The sequence below is a fragment of the Oncorhynchus nerka genome, linkage group LG20, assembly GCF_034236695.1.
Source record: "Oncorhynchus nerka isolate Pitt River linkage group LG20, Oner_Uvic_2.0, whole genome shotgun sequence".
Taxonomy (NCBI): domain Eukaryota; kingdom Metazoa; phylum Chordata; class Actinopteri; order Salmoniformes; family Salmonidae; genus Oncorhynchus; species Oncorhynchus nerka.
Window position 1 is genome coordinate 16,128,503 of NC_088415.1, and position 22,500 is coordinate 16,151,002.

Here is a 22,500-nt window from a genome sequence, read left to right on the forward strand (position 1 = left end):
TTTGCTCTAGAGAAACAACTATGTATCTGACAGATGTCCACTAGCTACATGTACTGTTATTCCCATAGATAACAGACATGAATATGTTCGTTGTCCTGAATGGCTCAGTTGGAAGAGCATGGAGCTTGCAACGGCAGGGTTGTTGGTTAGATTCCCGGGACCACCGATACGTAAAATGGTATGCACGTATGACAATAAGTCACTATGGATACAAAGGACATGCTAAATGGAATGTATCATAATGTTGACCAGAAGAGCCAGAGAAACCAGTGAAGAAGAGGAGCGCCATCTGTTCCCTGAGTGTGTGGTTTAGCATTTAACCGGTTTAACTATAAATACACGCACACACACACACACACACAGACACACACACACACACACACACACACACACACACACACACACACACACACACACACACACACACACACACACACACACACACACACACACACACACACACACACACACACACAGAGGAACGGTAAAAAAGAGAACCACTGGGCTGCTGTCTCTCTCAGATTCAGCAACATGTGCTCAGTAGAGATAAGAAGAGTCTCACAGTTACACACACAAACACATACTTTGACACACTCCGACTGCAGCCCATGAGTCCCCCTGGGATTTCAGCGGAGTGTGTGTGTGTGTGTGTGTGTGTGCGTGCGTGTGTGTGTGTATGTGTGTGTGCGTGTGTGATCAGTGGGGGGCATAGGGGTGAGTGAATGTCCTAGCACAGTACAGCATCACTAATGATTGTTTGCACTGCCATCCCCAGACTCCTTCTCAACTGGTTCATGTATGGGTGTGTGTGTCTGTGAGGGTGTGTGTGTCTGTGAGGGTGAGTGTGTCTGTGAGGGTGTGTGTGTCTGTATGGGTGTGTGTGTCTGTGAGGGTGTGTGTGTTTGTGAGGGTGTGTGTGTCTGTATGGGTGTGTGTGTCTGTGATGGTGTGTGTGTCTGTGATGGTGTGTGTGTCTGTGATGGTGTGTGTGTCTGTGAGGGTGTGTGTGTCTGTATGGGTGTGTGTGTCTGTGAGGGTGTGTGTGTCTGTGAGGGTGTGTGTGTTTGTGAGGGTGTGTGTGTCTGTATGGGTGTGTGTGTCTGTGATGGTGTGTGTGTCTGTGAGGGTGTGTGTGTCTGTATGGGTGTGTGTGTCTGTGAGGGTGTGTGTGTCTGTGAGGGTGTGTGCGCCTGTATGGGTATAAGTGTGTGAGGGTGTGTGTGTCTGTATGGGTGTGAGTGTGTGTGTCTGTGAGGGTGTGTGTGTCTGTGAGGGTGAGTGTGTCTGTATGGGTGTGTGTGTGTCTGTGAGGGTGTGTGTGTCTGTGAGGGTGTGTGTGTCTGTGAGGGTGTGTGTGTCTGTGAGAGTGTGTGTGAGGGCCCTCTCTCCATAAGAATGTGCAACATATCAAAAGCAGTGTGTATGAACTGCACAATCTGGACCACAACAGTAAAGATGTAAATCCAGTCCACACACACACACACACACACACACACCACACACCCACACACACACCCACACACACACCACACACCCACACACACCCACACCCACGCACACGCACACGCACACGCACACGCACAGACACACACACCCACACACACCCACACCCACACCCACACCCACACACACACCCGCACACACACCCGCTCACACACACACACACACACACACACACACACACACACACACACACACACACACACACACACACACACACACACACACACACACACACACACACACACACCCACACACACACACACACACACACACACACACACACACACACACACTTACCCCTTTGTCCACAGTCTTCTTTACCTCCATGGAGAAGGTGCCAGTCTTCCTGTTTACCATGGCATTACGCAGCTAGAGGCAAAGAACAGACAGTCTATCAGTCACAGAGTTCACCCTCACAGAATGTATAGCTGAGTACATACAGGTAACTGCCAAAATAAAGGAAACACTTGAGTAAGTAAGGGATACAAAGTATATTGAAGGCAGATGCTTCCACAAATGTGTGATTCCTCAGCTAATTAATCAATTCACATCCCATCATGCTTAGGGTCATGTATCAAAATTCTGGGCAGACCATTATTTAGGCCATTATTTTGGCTACCATGTCTATGAGTGATCAAAATCAAATTTATTTGTCACATACACATGGTTAGCAGATGTTAATGCGAGTGTAGCGAAATGCTTGTGCTTCTAGTTCATCATTGAATGGTTTGATGAGCATGAAAACAATATAAGACGTGCCATGGCCGTCTCAGTTATCAGATCTCATCCCAATTGAACACTGGAGGATTCTGGAGTGGTGAGACAGCGTTTTTCACCATGATACATTTTTTTTTCTAAATGATGGAATTTCTCATGGAAGAATGGTGTCACATCCCTCCAGTAGAGTTCCAGACACTTAGAATCTATGTCAAGGTGCATTTAAGTTGTTCTGGCTGGGGGTGTCCCGACACCCTATTAAGCCACTATATGTTGGTGTTTCCTTTATTATGGCAGTTACCTGTAGGTAAACCATAAATGTCCAGGGCCCAGTTTCCCAAAAGCATCTTAAGGCTAAGTTCACCATTAGAACCATAGGATCCTAGTTCACCATTAGAACCATAGGATCCTAGTTCACCATTAGAACCATAGGATCCTAGTTCACCATTAGAACCATAGGATCCTAGTTCACCATTAGAAGCATAGGATCCTAGTTCACCATTAGAACCATAGGATCCTAGTTCACCATTAGAACCATAGGATCCTAGTTCACCATTAGAACCATAGGATCCTAGTTCATCAGAAGCATAGGATCCTAGTTCACCATTAGAACCAAAGGATCCTAGTTCACCATTAGAACCATAGGATCCTAGTTCATCAGAAGCATAGGATCCTAGTTCAACATTAGAACCATAGGATCCTAGTTCACCATTAGAACCATAGGATCCTAGTTCACCATTAAAACCATAGGATCCTAGTTCATCAGAAGTATAGGATCCTAGTTCACCATTAGAACCATAGGATCCTAGTTCACCATTAGAACCATAGGATCCTAGTTCACCATTAGAACCATAGGATCCTAGTTCACCATTAGAACCATAGGATCCTAGTTCATAATTAGAAACATAGATTAACTTAGCCTTTAAGATGGTTTCGGGAACCCGACTCCTGGACAACTCAGGACATGCCATTAAACATGGATCTGGATATGATTATTTAATCACCTATTTTCACAAATAGAGTGCAGCATTCACAACTGTAAATTTGAGATCTTGGGGCTATCTGACATTTGTATTTTTGTATTAGTTAGTCACAGATAATTGATCTTTAGATGGTTCTTCAAATATCTGTGTAGTTAGATCTCTGAAAAATAAAATGTTAAGTGAAAAAAATGGAAAAAATATCTGTAGAAACCTATTTAAACTAGTGCTTTAAGATTATATCTGCAATCCAATCACAAGCATGAACAAATACAGACGGACCGATCATAAGAAGTTTATTTTTTTTACCATTATTTAACTAGGCAAGTCAGTTAATTAAGAACAAAATCTTATTTTCAATGACGGCCTAGGAACAGTGGTTAACTGCCTGTTCAGGGGCAGAACAATAGATTTGTACCTTGGGGGTTTGAACTTGCAACCTTCCGGTTGCTAGTCCAACTCTCTAACCACTAGGCTACCCTGCCGCCCCAAGTCTTTGCCATCTCCCTCTAAGTAGGCCAGTCTAGCTAGGAATAATGGCACACTAGCAAAAATACAACACTGTCAGAAATCTTAAAGTAAATGATGTTGTCACATCGTTTTTCGTCTAATGATCATAATACATTTTATAATACATGTATTTAATGATGTGTTATTCTATAACTTGTGTATTCAAATAGCTACAGTCTTCTTAAAGGATTGGACCCTTTTTTTTCAATTTCCCCCTAAATGACATACCCAAATCTACCTGCCTGTAGTTCAGGACCTGAAGCAAGGATATGCATATTCTTGATACCAGTTGAAAGAAAACACTTTGAAGTTTGTGGAAATGTGACATTAATGTAGGAGAATAGATCTGGTAAAATATAATACAAAGAAAAAAACATGAATTTTTGTTTTTTAAAATTTTGTTCCATCATCTCTTAACTACAACAGAAAGGCCACAATGTATTATTCCAGTTTAGGGGCTATTTAGATTTTGGCCACTAGATGGCAGCAGTGTATGAGTGGGGCGGCAGGTAGCCTAGTGGTTACAGCGTTGGACTAGTAACTGGAAGGTTGCAAGGTCGCATCCCCGAGCTGACAACGTAAAAATCTGGCATTCTGCCACTGAACAAGGCAATTAACCCACTGTTCCTAGGCCGTCACTGAAAAAAAGAATTGGTTCTTAACTGACTTGCCTAGTATAAAATAAATGAGCAAAGTTTTAGACTGATCCAATGGACCATTGTATTCTGTTCAAAATGTTGTAACAAGTCTGCCCAAATGTGCCTAATTGGTTTATTAATACATTTTCTATGTCGTCATTGTGCACTCTCCTCAAACAATAGCATGGTATTATTTCACTGTAATAGCTACTGTAAATTGGACAGTGCAGTAAGATTAACATGAATTGAAGCTTTCTGCCCATATCAGATATGTCTATGTCCTGGGAAATGTTCTTGTTACTTACAACCTCATGCTAATCACATTAGCGCACGTTAGCTCAACCGCCCCGCGGGTGGGGGAAGGGGGGTGTGGGGTGGAGGGGGGACACACTGATCCTGTAGAGGTTAAAAACTGGACATATCGAATTCCAAAGTTTCAGATAGAACTTAATAGCTGGACCCGTATTGACATGTTGACATTTTAAAGCAATATGGGTCTATCTGTGATTGCAACCCCCTACAATACATGATTTTGAAATGTCTCTGGAATTTGATTCTATGCACTTTAGGCACCTTTAATAAGGTGAAGACCTTGATGGTTATGAAAGAGTTCTGAGATCTGAGATCTGAGTTCTGAGACCTGAGTTCTGAGGTCTGAGTTCTGAAGGTCTGAGGTCTGAGTTCTGAAGGTCTGAGTTCTGAAGGTCTGAGGTCTGAGTTCTGAAGATCTGAGGTCTGAAGGTCTGAGGTCTGAGTTCTGAAGGTCTGAGGTCTGAGTTCTGAGGTCTTAGGTCTGAGTTCTGAGTTCTGAGGTCTGAGTTCTGAAGATCTGAGGTCTGAGTTCTGAAGACCTGAGGTCTGAGTTCTGAAGGTCTGAGGTCTGAGGTCTGAAGGTCTGAGGTCTGAGGTCTGAAATCTGAGATCTGAGGTCTGAGTTCTGAAGTTCTGAGGTCTGAGTTCTGAAGACTCGAGCTCTGAGTTCTGAAGGTCTGAGGTCTGAGTTCTGAAGACCTGAGGTCTGAGTTCTGAAGGTCTGAGGTCTGAGTTCTGAAGGTCTGAGGTCTGAGGTCTGAAGATCTGAGGTCTGAGTTCTGAAGGTCTGAGGTCTGAGTTCTGAAGATCTGAGATCTGAGATCTCAGTTCTGAGATCTGAGATCATAGGTCTGAGTTCTGAGTTCTGAGGTCTGAGTTCTGAAGACCTGAGGTCTGAGTTCTGAAGGTCTGAGGTCTGAAATCTGAAGACCCGAGGTCTGAGTTCTGAAGGTCTGAGGTCTGAGTTCTGAGATCTGAGGTCTGAGTTCTGCTCAATATCTCAGAAATATGATTTGCGCATATAGAACCTTATGTCCCAAGGTCACGAATTGACTTCATCAGGCTTCGCTAAGCTGAGAACATTGTGAAAGCGTTATGGTATGTCTATAGCTCAGTCTGAGTTTTTAGACTAATGATACATTTTCAAACAATGTGAAGCTTTCATAAATGTAATACATTTCATTGAATATAACAGAGATGTTTGTAATAGTGAGTCTTACTATGTCGTCCTTGTCTTCCCATTCCACCTCAGACAGATCCACACTGCTGTAGTTGGGCTTCCTACGTTTCTTACTCTCCTCATACTAGACACACACATACACACACACACACACACACACACACACACACACACGCACGCACGCACGCACGCACGCGCACACACACACACACACACACACACACACAAGTATAAGTGAACCGTGCTGCATAGTCCCAACCCCTTCATCTGTATGTGATTGATAAGGGACTAAGAGTGAATCAGGTTAGTAGTTGAATAAACTGTTACCTCACCATCTCGCTCTCTCTCTCTCTCTCTCTCGCTCTCTCTCTCTCTCTCTCTCTCTCTCTCTCTCTCTCTCTCTCTCTTTCTCTATCTCTCTCTCGTAAGAGGGCAGGGTTAACTTGGGTGTGTATGATCTAACATTGATATTATCATTAGTAGCGTCAGGAGAGTGGTGTGGACATGACCCTTTCATAATGTTGACATTAAGTCGACAAATCACCCTGATCCCTCCTCTCCTCTCATCCTTTCCTCCTCATTTCTCTTCCTATCCTCCTCATTTCTCTTCCTATCCTCCTGATTTCTCTTCCTATCCTCCTCATTTCTCCTCCTCACCTCTTCTCCTCACCTCTCCTTTTCTCTTCTCTTCCTCTCCTCCTAACCTCTCTTCCACTCCTCTCCTCTCCTCCTCACCTCTCCTCTCTTACTCACCTCTCCTCCTCTCCTCTCTTCCTCTCATCCTCAAGTCGCTTCCTCTCCTCTTCACCTTTCCTCTGCACCTCTATCCTCTCCTCCTCACCTCTCCTCTCCTTTCTTCCTGTCCTCCTTACCTCTCTTCCTCACTTCTCCTCCTCTCCTCTCTTCCACTCCTCTCTTCCTCACCTCTCCTCCTCTCCTCTCTTCCACTCCTCTCCTCCTCACCTCTCTTCCTCTCCTCTCCTCCTCCCCTCTCCTCCTCACCTCTACTGGGTTACAGTGAGCCTGTTTGATATAAGCCATTAGAAATACATGACAGCAGTTCACCTCTGTGTCAGTGAAGAGGGCCTCTGGCCAGACAAATGTCTTTAGTCCACTTTCTATAACACACTGTGCATGTGTCTGTCTGTGTGTGTGTGTGCGTGTGTATCACCCTGCTCCATTCATCTGTCAGTGAAAGGACAGCCTCCTACCCCTCATTAGCTCTTAAACACTGTTCATTACAGTCTCTAATTAGACATCTATTAACTACTCTCCCTGTCTGCCTGTCCTCCGCTCCAGCCCTCTCCTGTCCTCCCTCTCCTTTCTCTCTCATCCTCCAATATTTCTCTCCCTTTCCTCTTTCCTCCTACCTTGTATACATCTCTTCCCCTCTATCCTTCCTCTCTCCTCCTGCCCTGTCAATCTCTTCCTTTACCCAATCCCCCTCTCCTCTTCTATCCCCATCTCCTCTCTCTCTACTACACATTATCCTTATCTCTCCCCACCTCTCTCATTCCTCTCTCATTCTGCCATGTCTTTCTCCACTTCTCTCTCTCCTTCCTCTCTCTTCACCTGTTCTCTGAATATATAGTTAATAACAGTTATACAGTAGCTGTATTCACAGCCCAATACTGTCTGGAACACAGTCTGCTCATCTACAAATCCCCCCTCCCCTTCACACACACAGCTGAAAGGTGTGTTTAGACAGTAATTTGGTGTATTCTAGGTTCTGCTCCTCTCTCTGCTGTTCTAAGGGTTAGAGTTAGTTGATATTAGATGTATTGTGATACTCACCAATGGTCTGAGGTCAGGGTGGGTCAGAATGTACCCGTTGTTAGTTATGGCGAACGCGTAACCATGGATGCCCAGCTGCAACAGATGCATATACAAGCACACGCACGCACACACACACACACACACACACACACACACACACACACACACACACACACACACACACACACACACACACACACACACACACACACACACACACACACACAATTATACATACAGTGGTGGAGAGAGAAATGAACAGTTTTGGAACTATGCCAAAATCCAGGCATACACACATACACACACATAAACTAAAATATGAATATGAAAAGTGATGAAGAGCGTAATCAAGCTCTTTGTATGTTTTGGAGCCAGAATCATCGCATTTCCACAGTGACTCATTTACATTTCTACATAACAAGGTGGTGGTCGCTTTCAATGAGTATGTGTGTGTGTGTGTGTGTGTGTGTGTGTGTGTGTGTGTGTGTGTGTGTGTGTGTGTGTGTGTGTGTGTGTGTGTGTGTGTGTGCGCGCATGCGTGTGTTTCACTGATTCCAGACGCAACCCTGTCGGTGAATGTGGTCTGAACTAAATAACATGCTTTTAAATGTCAAAACACATCCCACATCTAAATCTCTCATCCCTCCTATAGAATGATCAACTCCCCCATCCTCCAGCAGAAGTCCAGATAAAAAGCCAGTAGTCTACAGATGATACAATTACATGCTATTATAAGGTATGAGGCAGGAGGTTCAAACGATCTCTCTGAAAACGTTGAACAATATCTCTGATTAGAATGTGCTTGCTGTTCTTGAGTGCTCTGCCACAGTTTCATTCAGTGAAAGTATCAACAGCGATATGTGTTAGCTCATTCTGATCATCAAGTGAATTAATCAACAGTGGTACGTTGCTGAGATCATTCTGATCACTCAGTGAAAGTATCAACAGTGCCATTTGTGTAAACTCATTCTGACCATTCACTGACTGTATCAACAGTACTGTGTGTTAGCTCATTGAGATCATCTAGTGAAAGTATCAACAGAGCTGTGTGTTAACTCATTGTGATCATCCAGTGAATGTATCAACAGTACTGTGTGTTAGATCATTGTGATCATCTAGTGAAAGTATCAACAGAGCTGTGTGTTAGATCATTGTGATCATCTAGTGAAAGTATCAACAGAGCTGTGTGTTAGATCATTGTGATCATCTAGTGAAAGTATCAACAGAGCTGTGTGTTAGCTCATTGTGATCATCTAGTGAAAGTATCAACAGAGCTGTGTGTTAGATCATTGTGATCATCTAGTGAAAGTATCAACAGAGCTCTGTGTTAGATCATTGTGATCATCTAGTGAAAGTATCAACAGAGCTGTGTGTTAGATCATTGTGATCATCTAGTGAAAGTATCAACAGAGCTGTGTGTTAGATCATTGTGATCATCTAGTGAAAGTATCAACAGAGCTGTGTGTTAGATCATTGTGATCATCTAGTGAAAGTATCAACAGAGCTGTGTGTTAGCTCATTGTGATCATCTAGTGAAAGTATCAACAGTAATATGTGTTAGCTCATTGTGATCATCTAGTGAAAGTATCAACAGAGCTGTGTGTTAGCTCATTGTGATTTTCTGATGTTTTCAGTGAAGACTGAAGTTGGGCAATGGTCAGTACCTTATATTTTGGGATGGTTTTGAGGAGCTCAGAGACAGGAACATCAGTACCAACCACACCTAGCAGGATGCCTCTATTCCTCTGGAAACATGCACAAAACAAACAGAAAGGATCAACACAACATTTGGATAACATCAAGAAAAGTTGTTGGTCAAGCGTGTGTGGTATATGCATGTGTGTGTGTGTGTGTGTGTGTGTGTGTGTGTGTGTGTGCGTCTGTGTCTGTGTGTGTGTGCATATGTGTGTGCGCGTGTGTGTGCGTCTGTCTCTGTGTGTGTGTGTGTGTGTGTGTGTGTGTGTGTGTGTGTGTGTGTGTGTGTGTGTGTGTGTGTGTGTGTGTGTGTGTGTGTGTGTGTGTGTGCGTCTGTCTCTGTGTGTGTGTGCTTATGTGTGTGTGTGCGTGTGTACTCACCGTCTCATTCTTGGTGCTGAACACAGGCATGGCCACAGTGGTCATCAAAATAGGACCCTGACCATCCTCCAGCTGAAAGAAGGAAAGAAGGAGACAAAGGAAACGAAGAAGATACATAAGAACCTAATTGTTCATCAATAACTTTTGAATTCTGTTCTGAAAAAAGAACAGTCACATTTTGGAATACAGTGGATGTCGTCAGAACAGAGTGCCATTCTGCTGTTGTCACAGCCGGGGTTTATCCACTAGGAACTAAACGGATGCAAACGACCGGAATGAGGAGGGACTAACCTGAACTTATCCCATAAGATACACTCGTTTCCCATTGCAAAACATTGTTCTACTGCTTTCTATGGTGTGCACTAATGAATACAACCCTCTTACAGAACCAGTTACCATTTACCTGTGTCCTGTCAGCTGGGTATGTAAACCCTCCACTGGAAATCAAAGAAGCACTGTGTGATCTCACATATTTTGATTGTAGTAGAGTTTGAAACAGTTCAAGATCAGAATAGTTGCAAAACTACAGTTCAGCGCAACATTCTCTTATTTTCTTATGTAAATATATACGATTTTTGATTTGATTTTGATTTGATTTGATAAATATATGATTATACCAAGCCTGTGAACCCTTCCCACTACACCCACAGTGAGCAAAGCCTTAAATCTTTAGTCACATGTATAATAATGTTTATTATGTGTCTTTAAATGTGTTTAATCATGGTCTGTCTTTGATCATGAGCAGAGTCAATCTCAGCCACAGGCACTGTTTAAGTACAGGATGGTTATCTCTCCCAAAAGACTGTGGGAATAATTAGGATATTATATTTTTACTAAAGGCTCCCCGAATCTGGAAATAGATAGTGTCTATTTACAGATATCAAGTTGATAGTATTAAAAATAGATGCAGGCAAGGTTAAGTACTCTGTTCAAGGGCCTAGAGTAGGATTATCGTTGTGCAGGCCTGGGGTCACAAAAACCTCCCCCAAACCTCTCCACCAACTTACAGACCTCCTCTGAGAAACAACAGTATATAAAATACAACTTTCACACATATTCACTAATATGAATGTCACACCACAGCCAACTAGTGGTACTATCTTTTGTGTAAAAGATGTCATATGAAGGACCTTTAGAACAACAAGGAAAGGAACATTATTAACTTTGGAAAACCATGTTGGAGGACCACTTTTGAGGTAAGAAAATGTCTAACGATGTGTAATGTGTTGTCAGCCTCCACACATTCCATTTCCTACTGATGGATGTCCCAGGGGTAGAATGGAATAGGATGGGAAAGGATCGGATAGACTGGGAAAGAATGGAATAGCATGGGAAAGAATGGAATAGCATGGGATAGGATGGGAAAGGATAGGAAAGGCTGGGAAAGAATGGAATAGCATGGGATAGGATGGGAAAGGATAGGATAGGCTGGGAAAGAATGGAATAGCATGGGATAGGATGGGAAAGGATAGGATAGACTGGGAAAGAATGGAATAGCATGGGATAGGATGGGAAAGGATAGGATAGGCTGGGAAAGAATGGAATAGCATGGGATAGGATGGGAAAGGATAGGATAGGCTGGGAAAGAATGGAATAGCATGGGATAGGACACAATAGGATAGGATGGGAAAGGATATTATGGGATATGATGGTATGGGATAGGATGGGATGGGATAGGATGGGATAGGATGGGATAGTATAGGATGGGATAGAATGGGATGGGATGGAATAGCATAGGATGGGATAGGATGGGATAGGCATAGGATGGGATAGGATGGGATAGGATGGGATAGGATAGTATAGTATAGGATGGGATAGAATGGGATGGGATTGGATGGAATGGGATGGGAAAAGATAGGATGGGATAGGATGGGATAGGATAGGAAGGGAAGGGATATGATGGGAGAGGATTGGATGGGATTGGATAGGATAGAATGGGATTTTATAGAATGGGATGGGATGGGATAGGGTAGGATGAGATAAGATGGGATAGGATAGGTTTGGATAGGATGGGATAGGATGGGATAGAATGGGATGGGATAGAATGGGATGGGATAGAATGGAATAGGATGGGATAAGACAGGAAAGGATAGGGTGGGATGGGATAGGATAGGATGGGATAGGATGGGATAGCCTGGGATAGGATGAGATAGGACAGGATAGGATGAAATTGAATAAGATGGGATATGATGGGATATGATAGTATATGATACCACTGGGATTCTCTGCCTCTAACCCTATTACAGGGGCTGAGTCACTGGCTTACTGGTGCTCTTCCATGCCGTCCACTTGAGTGGGTTGAGACACTGATGTGATCTTCCTGTCTGGGTTTGCGCCCCTCCTAGGGTTGTGCCGTGGCGGAGATCTTTGTGGGCTATACTCAGCCTTGTCTCAGGATGGTAAGTTGGTGGTTGAAGGTATCCCTCTAGTGGTGTGGGGGCTGTGCTTTGGCAAAGTGGGTAGGGCTATATCCTTCCTGTTTGGCCCTGTCCGTGGGTATCATCGGATGGGGCCACAGTGTCTCCTGACCCCTCCTGTCTCAGCCTCCAGTATTTATGCTGCAGTAGTTTATGTGTTGGGGGCTAGGGTCCGTTTGTTATATCTGGAGTACTTATCCTGTCTTATCCGGTGTCCTGTGTGAATTTAAGTATGCTTTCTCTAATTCTCTCTTTCTTTCTTTCTCTCTCTCGGAGGACCTGAGCCCTAGGACCATGCCTCAGGACTACCTGGCATGAAGACTCCTTGCTGTCCCCAATCCACCTGGCCGTGCTGCTGCTCCAGATTCAACTGTTCTGCCTGCGGCTATGGAATCCTGACCTGTTCACCGGACATGCTACCTGTCTCAGACCTGCTGTTTTCAACTCTCTAGAGACAGCAGGAGTCGTAGAGATACTCTTAATGATCGGCTATGAAAAGCCAACTGACATTTACTCCTGAGGTGCTGACTTGCTGCATCCTCGACAACTACTGTGATTATTATTATTTGACCGTGCTGGTCATTTATGAACATTTGAACATCGTGGCGATGTTCTGTTATAATCTCCACCCGGCACATCCAGAAGAGGACTGGCCACCCCTCATAGCCTGGTTCCTCTCAAGGTTTCTTCCTAGGTTTTGGCCTTTCTAAGGAGTTTTTCCTAGCCACCGTGCTTCAACACCTGCATTGCTTGCTGTTTGGGGATTTAGGATGGGTTTCTGTACAGCACTTTGAGATATCAGCTGATGTACGCAGGGCTATATAAATACATTTGATTTGATTTTTGATTTGATTTGATGGGATAGAATGGGATGGGATGGGATGGAATAGGATAGTATAGGATGGGATAGGATGGGATGGAATTGGATGGGATAGGATGGGATAGAATGGGATGGGGTAGGATAGCATGGGATGGGATAGGATGGGATAGGATGGGGTAGGATGGGATGGAATGGGATGGGATAGGATGGGATGGGATAGAATGGGATGGGGTAGGATAGGAAGGGATATAATAGAATGGGATGGGATAGGATGGGATAGGATGGGGTAGGATGGGATGGAATGGGATGGGATAGGATGGGATAGAATGGGATGGGGTAGGATAGGAAGGGATATAATAGAATGGGATGGGATAGGATGAGATAGGACAGGATAGGATGAAATGGGATAGGATGGGGCAGGATAACATGGGATAGGATAGGATTGTATAGGCTAGGATGGGAATGAATGGGATGGGATAGGATGGGATAAAATGGGATGGAATAGGATATGGTAGGATAGGATGTGATAGGATGGGAAAGGATTGCACATGATTGGATAGTATAGGATAGGATGTGATATGGTGGGATGGGATTGGATAGGATGGAATAGGATAGGATGGGAGGGGATGTTATTGGATGGGTTGGGATAGGAAGAGATAGGATGGGATAGGCTGGGATGGGATGGGATAGGATAAAATGTGATGGGATGGGATGGGATAGGATAGAATGGGATAGGATAGGATGGAATGGGATAGTATGGGATGGGATATGATAGGATGGAATGGGATAGTATGGGATGGGATATGATAGGTTATGATAGGATGGGATGGGATAGGAAAGGATGGGATAGTATAGGATGGGATTGTATAGTATAGGATAGGCTGGGATAGGATGGGATATGATGGGATGGGATAGGATAGGATTGGATGGGATAGGATAGGATAGGATATGATTGGATGGGATGGGATAGGATATGATGGGATAGGATGGGATAGGATAGGATGGGATAGGATGGGATAGGATGGGATAGGATAGGATGGGATAGCAAGGGAAGGGATATGATGGGAGAGGATTGGATGGGATAGGAAGGGACGGGATATGATGGAAGAGGATTGGATGGGATAGGATAGCATGGAATAGGATGGGATAGGATGGGATAGGATTTGATAGGATGGGATATGATAGGATGGGATAGGATGGTACAGGATAGAATGGGATTGGATGGGATGGTATGGGATAGGACTGGATAGGATGGGATGGGAAAGGATAGTATGGGATGGGATATGATAGGTTATGATGGGATGGGATAGGAAAGGATAGAATGGGATAGGATGGGATATGATAGGATGGGATAGGATGGGATATGATAGAATGGGATAGGATGGGATATGATAGAATGGGATAGGATGGGATATGATAGGATGGGATAGGATGGGATAGGATGGGATATGATAGAATGGGATAGGATGGGATATGATAGGATGGGATAGGATGGGATATGATAGGATGGGATAGGATGGGATATGATAGAATGGGATAGGATGGGATATGATAGGATGGGATAGGATGGGATATGATAGGATGGGATTGTATAGTATAGGATAGAATGGGATAGGATGGGATGGGAAAGGATAGTATGGGATGGGATATGATAGGTTATGATGGGATGGGATAGGAAAGGATGGGATAGTATAGGATGGGATTGTATAGTATAGGATAGAATGGGATAGGATGGGATATGATAGGATGGGATATGATAGGATGGGATAGGATGGGATATGATAGGATGGGATAGGATGGGATATGATAGGATGGGATATGATAGAATGGGATAGGATGGGATATGATAGGATGGGATAGGATGGGATATGATAGAATGGGATAGGATGGGATATGATAGAATGGGATAGGATGGGATATGATAGAATGGGATAGGATGGGATATGATAGAATGGGATAGGATGGGATATGATAGGATGGGATAGGATGGGATATGATAGGATGGGATATGATAGGATGGGATAGGATGGGATATGATAGGATGGGATATGATAGGATGGGATAGGATGGGATATGATAGGATGAGATAGGATGGGATATGATAGGATGGGATAGGATGGGATATGATAGGATGGGATATGATAGGATGGGATAGGATGGGATATGATAGGATGGGATAGGATGGGATATGATAGAATGGGATAGGATGGGATATGATAGGATGGGATAGGATGGGATATGATAGGATGGGATAGGATGGGATATGATAGAATGGGATAGGATGGGATATGATAGGATGGGATAGGATGGGATATGATAGGATGGGATATGATAGGATGGGATAGGATGGGATATGATAGGATGGGATAGGATGGGATATGATAGGATAGGATAGGATGGGATATGATAGGATGGGATAGGATGACAACAATACATAAATACAGCACCCACTGCCATCACCAACAAAACATTACACTACCAACACCATCAACAAATTACACTGCTGGCTGGACGCTGGCAAATCGATCAAAGGACAGGGACAAAGACACAGGACCTTGTCTAAAAATACAAACTCTATCTCCAGACTGAGTGTCTCTGTCAGATCATATGACATTGATCTATAAATGAACAGGTGGAGCTTCTCAGTACATCAGCAGAGCCTGCTGGCAGCAACTATGCAGATCTGAACACTGGACTCAGATATCTTTTATATTTTGAGAATGCTCTAGAATATGAAACAGTAATGTTGGCATGTCCCCAGTGTATGGCAGGTAAAGTTGCGAGTGGTTGGTAGATGTTGCAGTTTAGGGGTGATTATGTGTGTTACAGAGCCTGATTAACTGTGTGTCTCTGGGTGAATGAGCTCTGATTTGAAAACTATGCATTTCCCTGTGTGTGTGTGTGTGAATGGATGATCTCACTCAGAGAATCCAGGTGATGCTCAGACCTGCACAGCTGCTCCAGGAAATGACATAATTAGCAGGTGATTACAGAGGCATCATGGGAGAAGACAGTCCTTTCCTCCATCTATTGGAGGTAAACCTGTCCAAATATCTCTCAGTTCCACCATCATAGTCATTCATTAGAGCGTGAAGACATTTTCCTTATTTTTACTTAAATGTTTTGGCTATTGGCACCAAGAAACAAGGTTATACATAGTGGCCATTAAACAGAGCTTATGTACCAAGCAAGTGGATCATCAGTTAGTTATCAATTTTTTATATACCGTAGCAAGAAACGTATCTATACATTCATAAAGATGGTGCCATGTCATGAGTGGGAAAAAAAGGTGTGAGTGTGAGTGTGTGTGTGTGTATGTGTCTCTTGGGCTCATGGTGTCAGTGTTAATAAATGGGGCATACGAGTCCTTCATAAAGATACAGGTCAGATTCTTACAGCGTCCACGCACGCACGCACGCACGCACGCACGCACACGCACACGCACACGCACACGCACACACACACACACACACACACACACACACACACACACACACACACACACGCTTATTGCTTACTACTGACACCCCACCTGGGACTGTGGTACAAGGGGACCGTGCCAGCCTTTCATTGTTTCAGGACACCCTGGAATCTGGGTTGCCATGACAAATGGCATACCGGTGACTGTGGCGATCTTTGTTCCCATGGCGATCAGGCTTAATGATGATTGGACTGTGAGGGCTGACTGTAAGGCCCTCTATAGGGCTCTCCTGGGGGATAAATATACAACTCTAGACCTCTACTACACACACACACACACACACACACACACACACACACACACACACACACACACACACACACACACACACACACACACACACACACACACACACACACACACACACACACACACAGACACACACCACCTCCACCCAGACTGCGTACACTACACAAAAATTACTGTAACACATGACATAACCAATTCCCAGTGATCCTCACCCTCCTTCAAAACTCCTCTCCCCATCTCCCCCTCTCTCCCTCCCCTCGGCCTCTCCGTCTCACTCCCCTGTCAGTTTTTCAGGTGGTTGGGGACAAAGCCAAATGATCCGCAGAATGATGGATGAAACTAGTGGGCCCAGAGGAGGAGAGGAAGAGGGAGAGGAGGGGAATGAGGAGGTAAAGAAGCAGAGGGAGAGGAGGAGAGGGAAGGAGAGAAAGATGGATGGAACTGCTGAGCCAAGGGAGAGGAAAGTAGCGGGAGGGGTGGAGAGAAGAGAAGGAGGGGAAGGAGGGGAAGGACAGGCTGAACTCACAGGAGTTCAGGGAGAGATACAAATCTGCTAGAAATCAATATGTTACTTTGTCTTCAGCCATCAACCTACAAATCAACCTACAGGAATCAGCCCTTCATCTACAAATCAGACAGGACGCAGCCCTGAATCTACAAATCAGAAAGGACAGAGCCCTGAGTCTACCAATCAGAATGGAATTAGCCATGATTCTACCAATCAGACAGGAAACAGCCCTGAATCTATCAATCAGACAGGAATCAGCCCTGCATTTACCAATTAGACAGGAATTAGACCTACATCTAAAAATCTGACAGAAATCAGAGCTGAATCTACAAATGAGACAGGACTTAGACCATGCATACACCAATCAGACAGGACGCATCCTGGAATCTACCAATCAGACAGGGACGCAGCCCTGAATCTACCAATCAGAAAGGAAACAGTCCTGAATCTACCAATCAGACAGGTACAAGCCCTGAATCGCAGTATGGTGCCACCGTTGCATCTAACAATCACATATCAGCCTAAAACCTGAATCTACAATGAAAACAATTGGATAAAAAAGCTAAATCCTGACAGAATATCATGCTGAATAGCCACCACTACTTCTACCCTATGTGTGTATTTCATGGGGTGGGTTAGGCAGGTGTTACGTGGATGATTGTGAGGCACTCATGTGCTTCTCCAACGCTCTGTCAGACTGTGTGTGCGTGGTATGGTTGTATGGCAGACACATGGCAGTGCAGTGATGGGAGTGCTATTTTCTGCGTTGATCTGAATTGTCCGTTGCCGTGCTCCTCCATAAACCCTCTCTGCTTCAGGATCATTATCGTTCTGCTTATGGAGGCACTCAGCAGAAGTTCTGCTCCACCACGACATATTCATCACAAAGCACCAACTATGAAGAGAAGAATCATCACAAAAAATCATCACAACAGCCATTATAGGCAATTACCTGTTCTACTCTCTGGTTAGTAACAGTGAGTGCATTTTAACACTGACACACACACAAAACACACACACACACACACACACACACACACACACACACACACACACACACACACACACACAGACTCACAAGCTTACCCACACGCACCCATGTACATGGACGTAACCACACACACACACACACACCGACACACACAAACGTGCACACATATCAGCAAAGCAACAGCAATGATGGATGAAAAAGTGGTAATGTGTGAGAGTGAGTTTATTTGTGTGTGTGTGTGTGTGTGTGTGTGTGTGTGTGTGTGTGTGTGTGTGTGTGTGTGTGTGTGTGTGTGTGTGTGTGTGTGTGTGTGTGTGTGTGTGTGTGTGTGTGTGTGTGTGTGTGTGTGTGTGTGTGTGTGTGTGTGTGTGTGTGTGTGTGTGTGTGTGTGTGTGTGTGATCAGAAGTGCAGGTGATGAATGCAATGAAACAGTACCACCAATGACAGAAATGCATTAGCCGGCATCGGAATCCAGATGGTTGAATCATTCCAAATAAATGACCAAATAAAGCAACACACACCATATCACACATCAAAGCCATGGGAGATCTCTCAACTACGCTGTGTCTTAAAATGTGAGCTCCAACACGGATGTGACCATTCCACACCGGAGACAGGTGCTCAAACACGCATGGACACACGCCACGCTGCAAACACAGGTGAACAAATCCAAACACACACGGAGACACGGTGGTGAGCGGGAGAGAGACAGACCTCCAGTCAGACTGTTTACCTTTTGAGCCTGAGGGAGCTACAGAGAGGAGATTTAAACGAGAAGAAAACAGACACAAATAATCAATATGTTGGTAGAGTTGTGGCAGAAAGCAGAAAGCATTTTAGTGTCAACATCCATCTGTGGTGGGATAAAGGGATGTTATATACACATCCATCTGTAGTGGGATAAAGAGATGTTATATACACATCCATCTGTAGTGGGATAAAGGGATGTTATATACACATCCATCTTCTCCCCTGAAAGGGGTTTTCCTAAAGGGAACTTATAGAAGTAGGACTGGGACACAGAGACTGCATACTAGACTGGTATTGACTGAATTGGGACAAAGCTTGTGCCTGGTTCTCTTTGTGGTTCTAAATACATCTGAGCTGCCATTGGGTTTTGTGGTTGTGTTCAGGTCACTGGTACGACCACACCACAAACCCACAAGCTAGCAAATATCAGCGGACTACAAGGTGATACAAAAAGGTGGACATTTTTTCAACAATACAGCACATATATTTGGTCATAGAAAATCATGAGGATGTACACCCTTTCCGAGACAGACAGACACAGTGAGTTTGGGGAGTAAGAGAGATGGAGGAAGAGGTAGAGAGAGTCGTTGTTTCTGAGCCTGCGGACGGTACAGCTACAGAGAGAGAAACCTGCTTCTGTCTCCCTCCATTTCCTCAGCCACTCGTTTTATCTAGTGAGCGTACAAATGACTACTGCTCACACGCTTCACTCTCCGTAATGCAGAACCAAACACAATGCTTTAAGCGCAGGAAGTAACCCTGTGTGTGTGTTCGTGCGTGTGCGTGTATGCATGTGTGTGTGTGTGTGTGCGTGTGTGTTTGTGCGTGTGCGTGTATGCATGTGTGTGTGTGTGTGTGCGTGTGTGTTTGTGCGTGTGCGTGTATGCATGTGTGTGTGTGTGTGTGCGTGTGTGTTCGTGCGTGTGCGTGTATGCATGCATGTGTGTGTGTGTGTGCGTGAGTGCGTGTGCGTGTGTGTGATTGGCTGAGAGAATGAGACCCGAGGCACAGAGGGGGGTAAAATGTGGCAGGTTGGGGAATAACCTGAGGACTAACGCAGTATTCTGTCACAGTGTGTTTCACATGCCTGCTACACAGCTTCCAAACAAGCACACAGGGCTCATTCACTTAATGATTCCATCTGTTGGGACACACACACACACACTTGCAAACACAAATTTGCACACACACACACACGTCCAAAGTAGTCTTTGTTATTCTGAATACACACATAACGATTCACTGATTCACTTTGTTATTCTGAATACACACATAACGATTCACTGATTCACTTTGTTATTCTGAATACACACATAACGATTCACTGATTCACTTTGTTATTCTGAATACACACATAACGATTCACTGATTCACTTTGTTATTCTGAATACACATATAACGATTCACTGATTCACTGTATTTCAAGAACATCAAGTTTTCCTGATCATGGACTAACGTAAAACCTTCCATGTTTTCGTTGTCTTTCATCACTGGTGAAATATATACTGTACACATACATGATATCATATAAAACCTTAAATATTACCTCACCTAGATTTAGCATATAATACTTACAGTTGAAGTCGGAAGTTTACATACACTTAGGTTGGTCATTAAAACTTGTTTTTCAACCCCTCCACAAATGTCTTGTTAACAAACTATAATTTGGACAAGTGGGTTAGGACGTCTACTTTGTGCATGTGCAAGTATTTGTGCAAGTATTTTTTCCAACAATTGTTTACGGACAGATTATTTAATTTATAATTCACTGTATCACAATTCCAGTGGGTCAGAAGTTTACATACACTAAGTTAACTTAAACTGCTTGGAAAATTCCTGAAAATTATGTCATGGCTTTAGAAGCTTCTGATAGGCTAATTGACATCATTGGAGTCAATTGGAGGTGTACCTGTGGATGTATTTCAAGACCTACCTTCAAACTCAGTGCCTCTTTGCTTGACATCATGGGAAAATCAAAAGAAATCAGCCAAGACCTCAGAAAAAAATTGTAGACCAAAAGTCTGGTTCATCCTTGGGAGCAATTTCCAAACGCCTGAAGGTACCGCGTTCATCTGTACAAACAATAGTACGCAAGTATAAACACCATGGGACCACGCAGCCGTCATACCACTCAGGAAGGAGACGCATTCGGTCTCCTAGAGATGAACGTACTTTGGTGCAAAAAGTGCAAATCAATCCCAGAACAACAGCGAAGGACCTTGTGAAGATGCTGGAGGAAACAGGTAAAAAAGTACCTATATACAGAGTAAAACAAGTCCTATATCGACATAACCTGAAAGGCCGCTCAGCAAGGAAGAAACCACTGCTCCAAAACAGCCATTAAAAATCCAGATTACAACTGTACATGGGGACAAAGATCGTACTTTTTAGAGAAATGTCCTCTCGTCTGATGAAACAAAAATGGAACTGTTTGGCCATAATGTCCATCGTTATGATTGGAGGAAAAAGGGGGAGAACTGAAAGCTGAAGAACACCAACCCAACAGTGAAGCACGGGGGTGGCATTATTGTGGAAAGCTTGTGGATGGTTACCTGAAACGTTTTAACCAAATTAAACAATTTAAAGGCAATGCTACCAAATACCAATTGAGTGTATGTTAACTTCTGACCCACTGGGAATGTTATGAAAGAAATAAAAGCTGAAATAAATTATTCTCTCTACTATTATTCTGACATTTTACATTCTTAAAATAAAGTGGTGATCCTAGCTGACCTAATACCGTTTTTATTTACTAGGATCATATGTCAGGATATGTCAGTTTAAATGTACTTGGCTAAGGTGTATGTAAACTTCCGACTTCAACTGTAGAGTTGTGGGAAGCAACAAAGTGTCCGTTTGAGTGATTACCCAGTGGTATCTCAATCCTTCAACCCTCGATTAAAATAGCATACAGCATTATATTGCTAAACACCCTCCTCTGTTTCAGGGGCTTTATCCCTGAACACATTGAGTGAAAAGTAAGAAACAAATATTAAAAGTACAGAAACCTTCAACTTTAGCTATAAAGGGATACAAATGCAAGGCGAAAACATAGAGAAAGAGAACAGAGAGGGAGAGAGAGAGCGAGAGACAGAGCGAGAAAGACCGAGAGAGACAGAGAGAGAGGCAGAGAGAGAGAGAGAGAGAGGTCTTCACTGTTTTGAAACTTCTGTATGTGTAATGTTTACTGTTAATTTTTGTTGTTTTTCACTTTATATATTCACTTTGTATGTTGTCTACCTCACTTTCTTTGGCAATGTTAACACATGTTTCCCATGCCAATAAAGCCCTTGAATTGAATTGAATTGAATTGAATTGAATTGAATTGAATTGAGAGAGAGAGAGAGAGAGAGAGAGAGCGAGATAGACAGAGAGAGACAGAGAGAGAGACAGAGAGAGAGAGAGAGAGACAGAGAGACAGAGAGAGAGAGAGAGACAGAGAGAGACAGAGTGAGAAAGAGAGAGAGAGAGCGAGAGACAGAGCGAGAGACAGAGCGAGAGACAGAGCGAGAGAGGCAGAGAGGGAGAGAGAGAGAGAGAGAGAGAGCGAGATAGACCGAGAGAGACAGAGAGAGAGACAGAGAGAGAGAG

The 22,500-nt window shown here is 43.8% G+C and overlaps 1 protein-coding gene across 1 annotated transcript in view; it reads right to left on the reverse strand.

Moving 5' to 3' along the window:
- The window catches only part of cacna2d3a (calcium channel, voltage-dependent, alpha 2/delta subunit 3a), a 452,439-nt gene that overhangs the window by 89,585 nt on the left and 340,354 nt on the right, over window positions 1–22,500 (reverse strand). The window contains exons 15-19 of the mRNA XM_065006038.1: window positions 9,693–9,764; window positions 9,281–9,361; window positions 7,635–7,709; window positions 5,881–5,964; window positions 1,801–1,872 (exon numbers count right to left, since the gene is read on the reverse strand). Coding sequence (XP_064862110.1) covers window positions 1,801–1,872; window positions 5,881–5,964; window positions 7,635–7,709; window positions 9,281–9,361; window positions 9,693–9,764 — 384 coding nt within the window. The remainder of the gene's footprint in view (window positions 1–1,800; window positions 1,873–5,880; window positions 5,965–7,634; window positions 7,710–9,280; window positions 9,362–9,692; window positions 9,765–22,500) is intronic.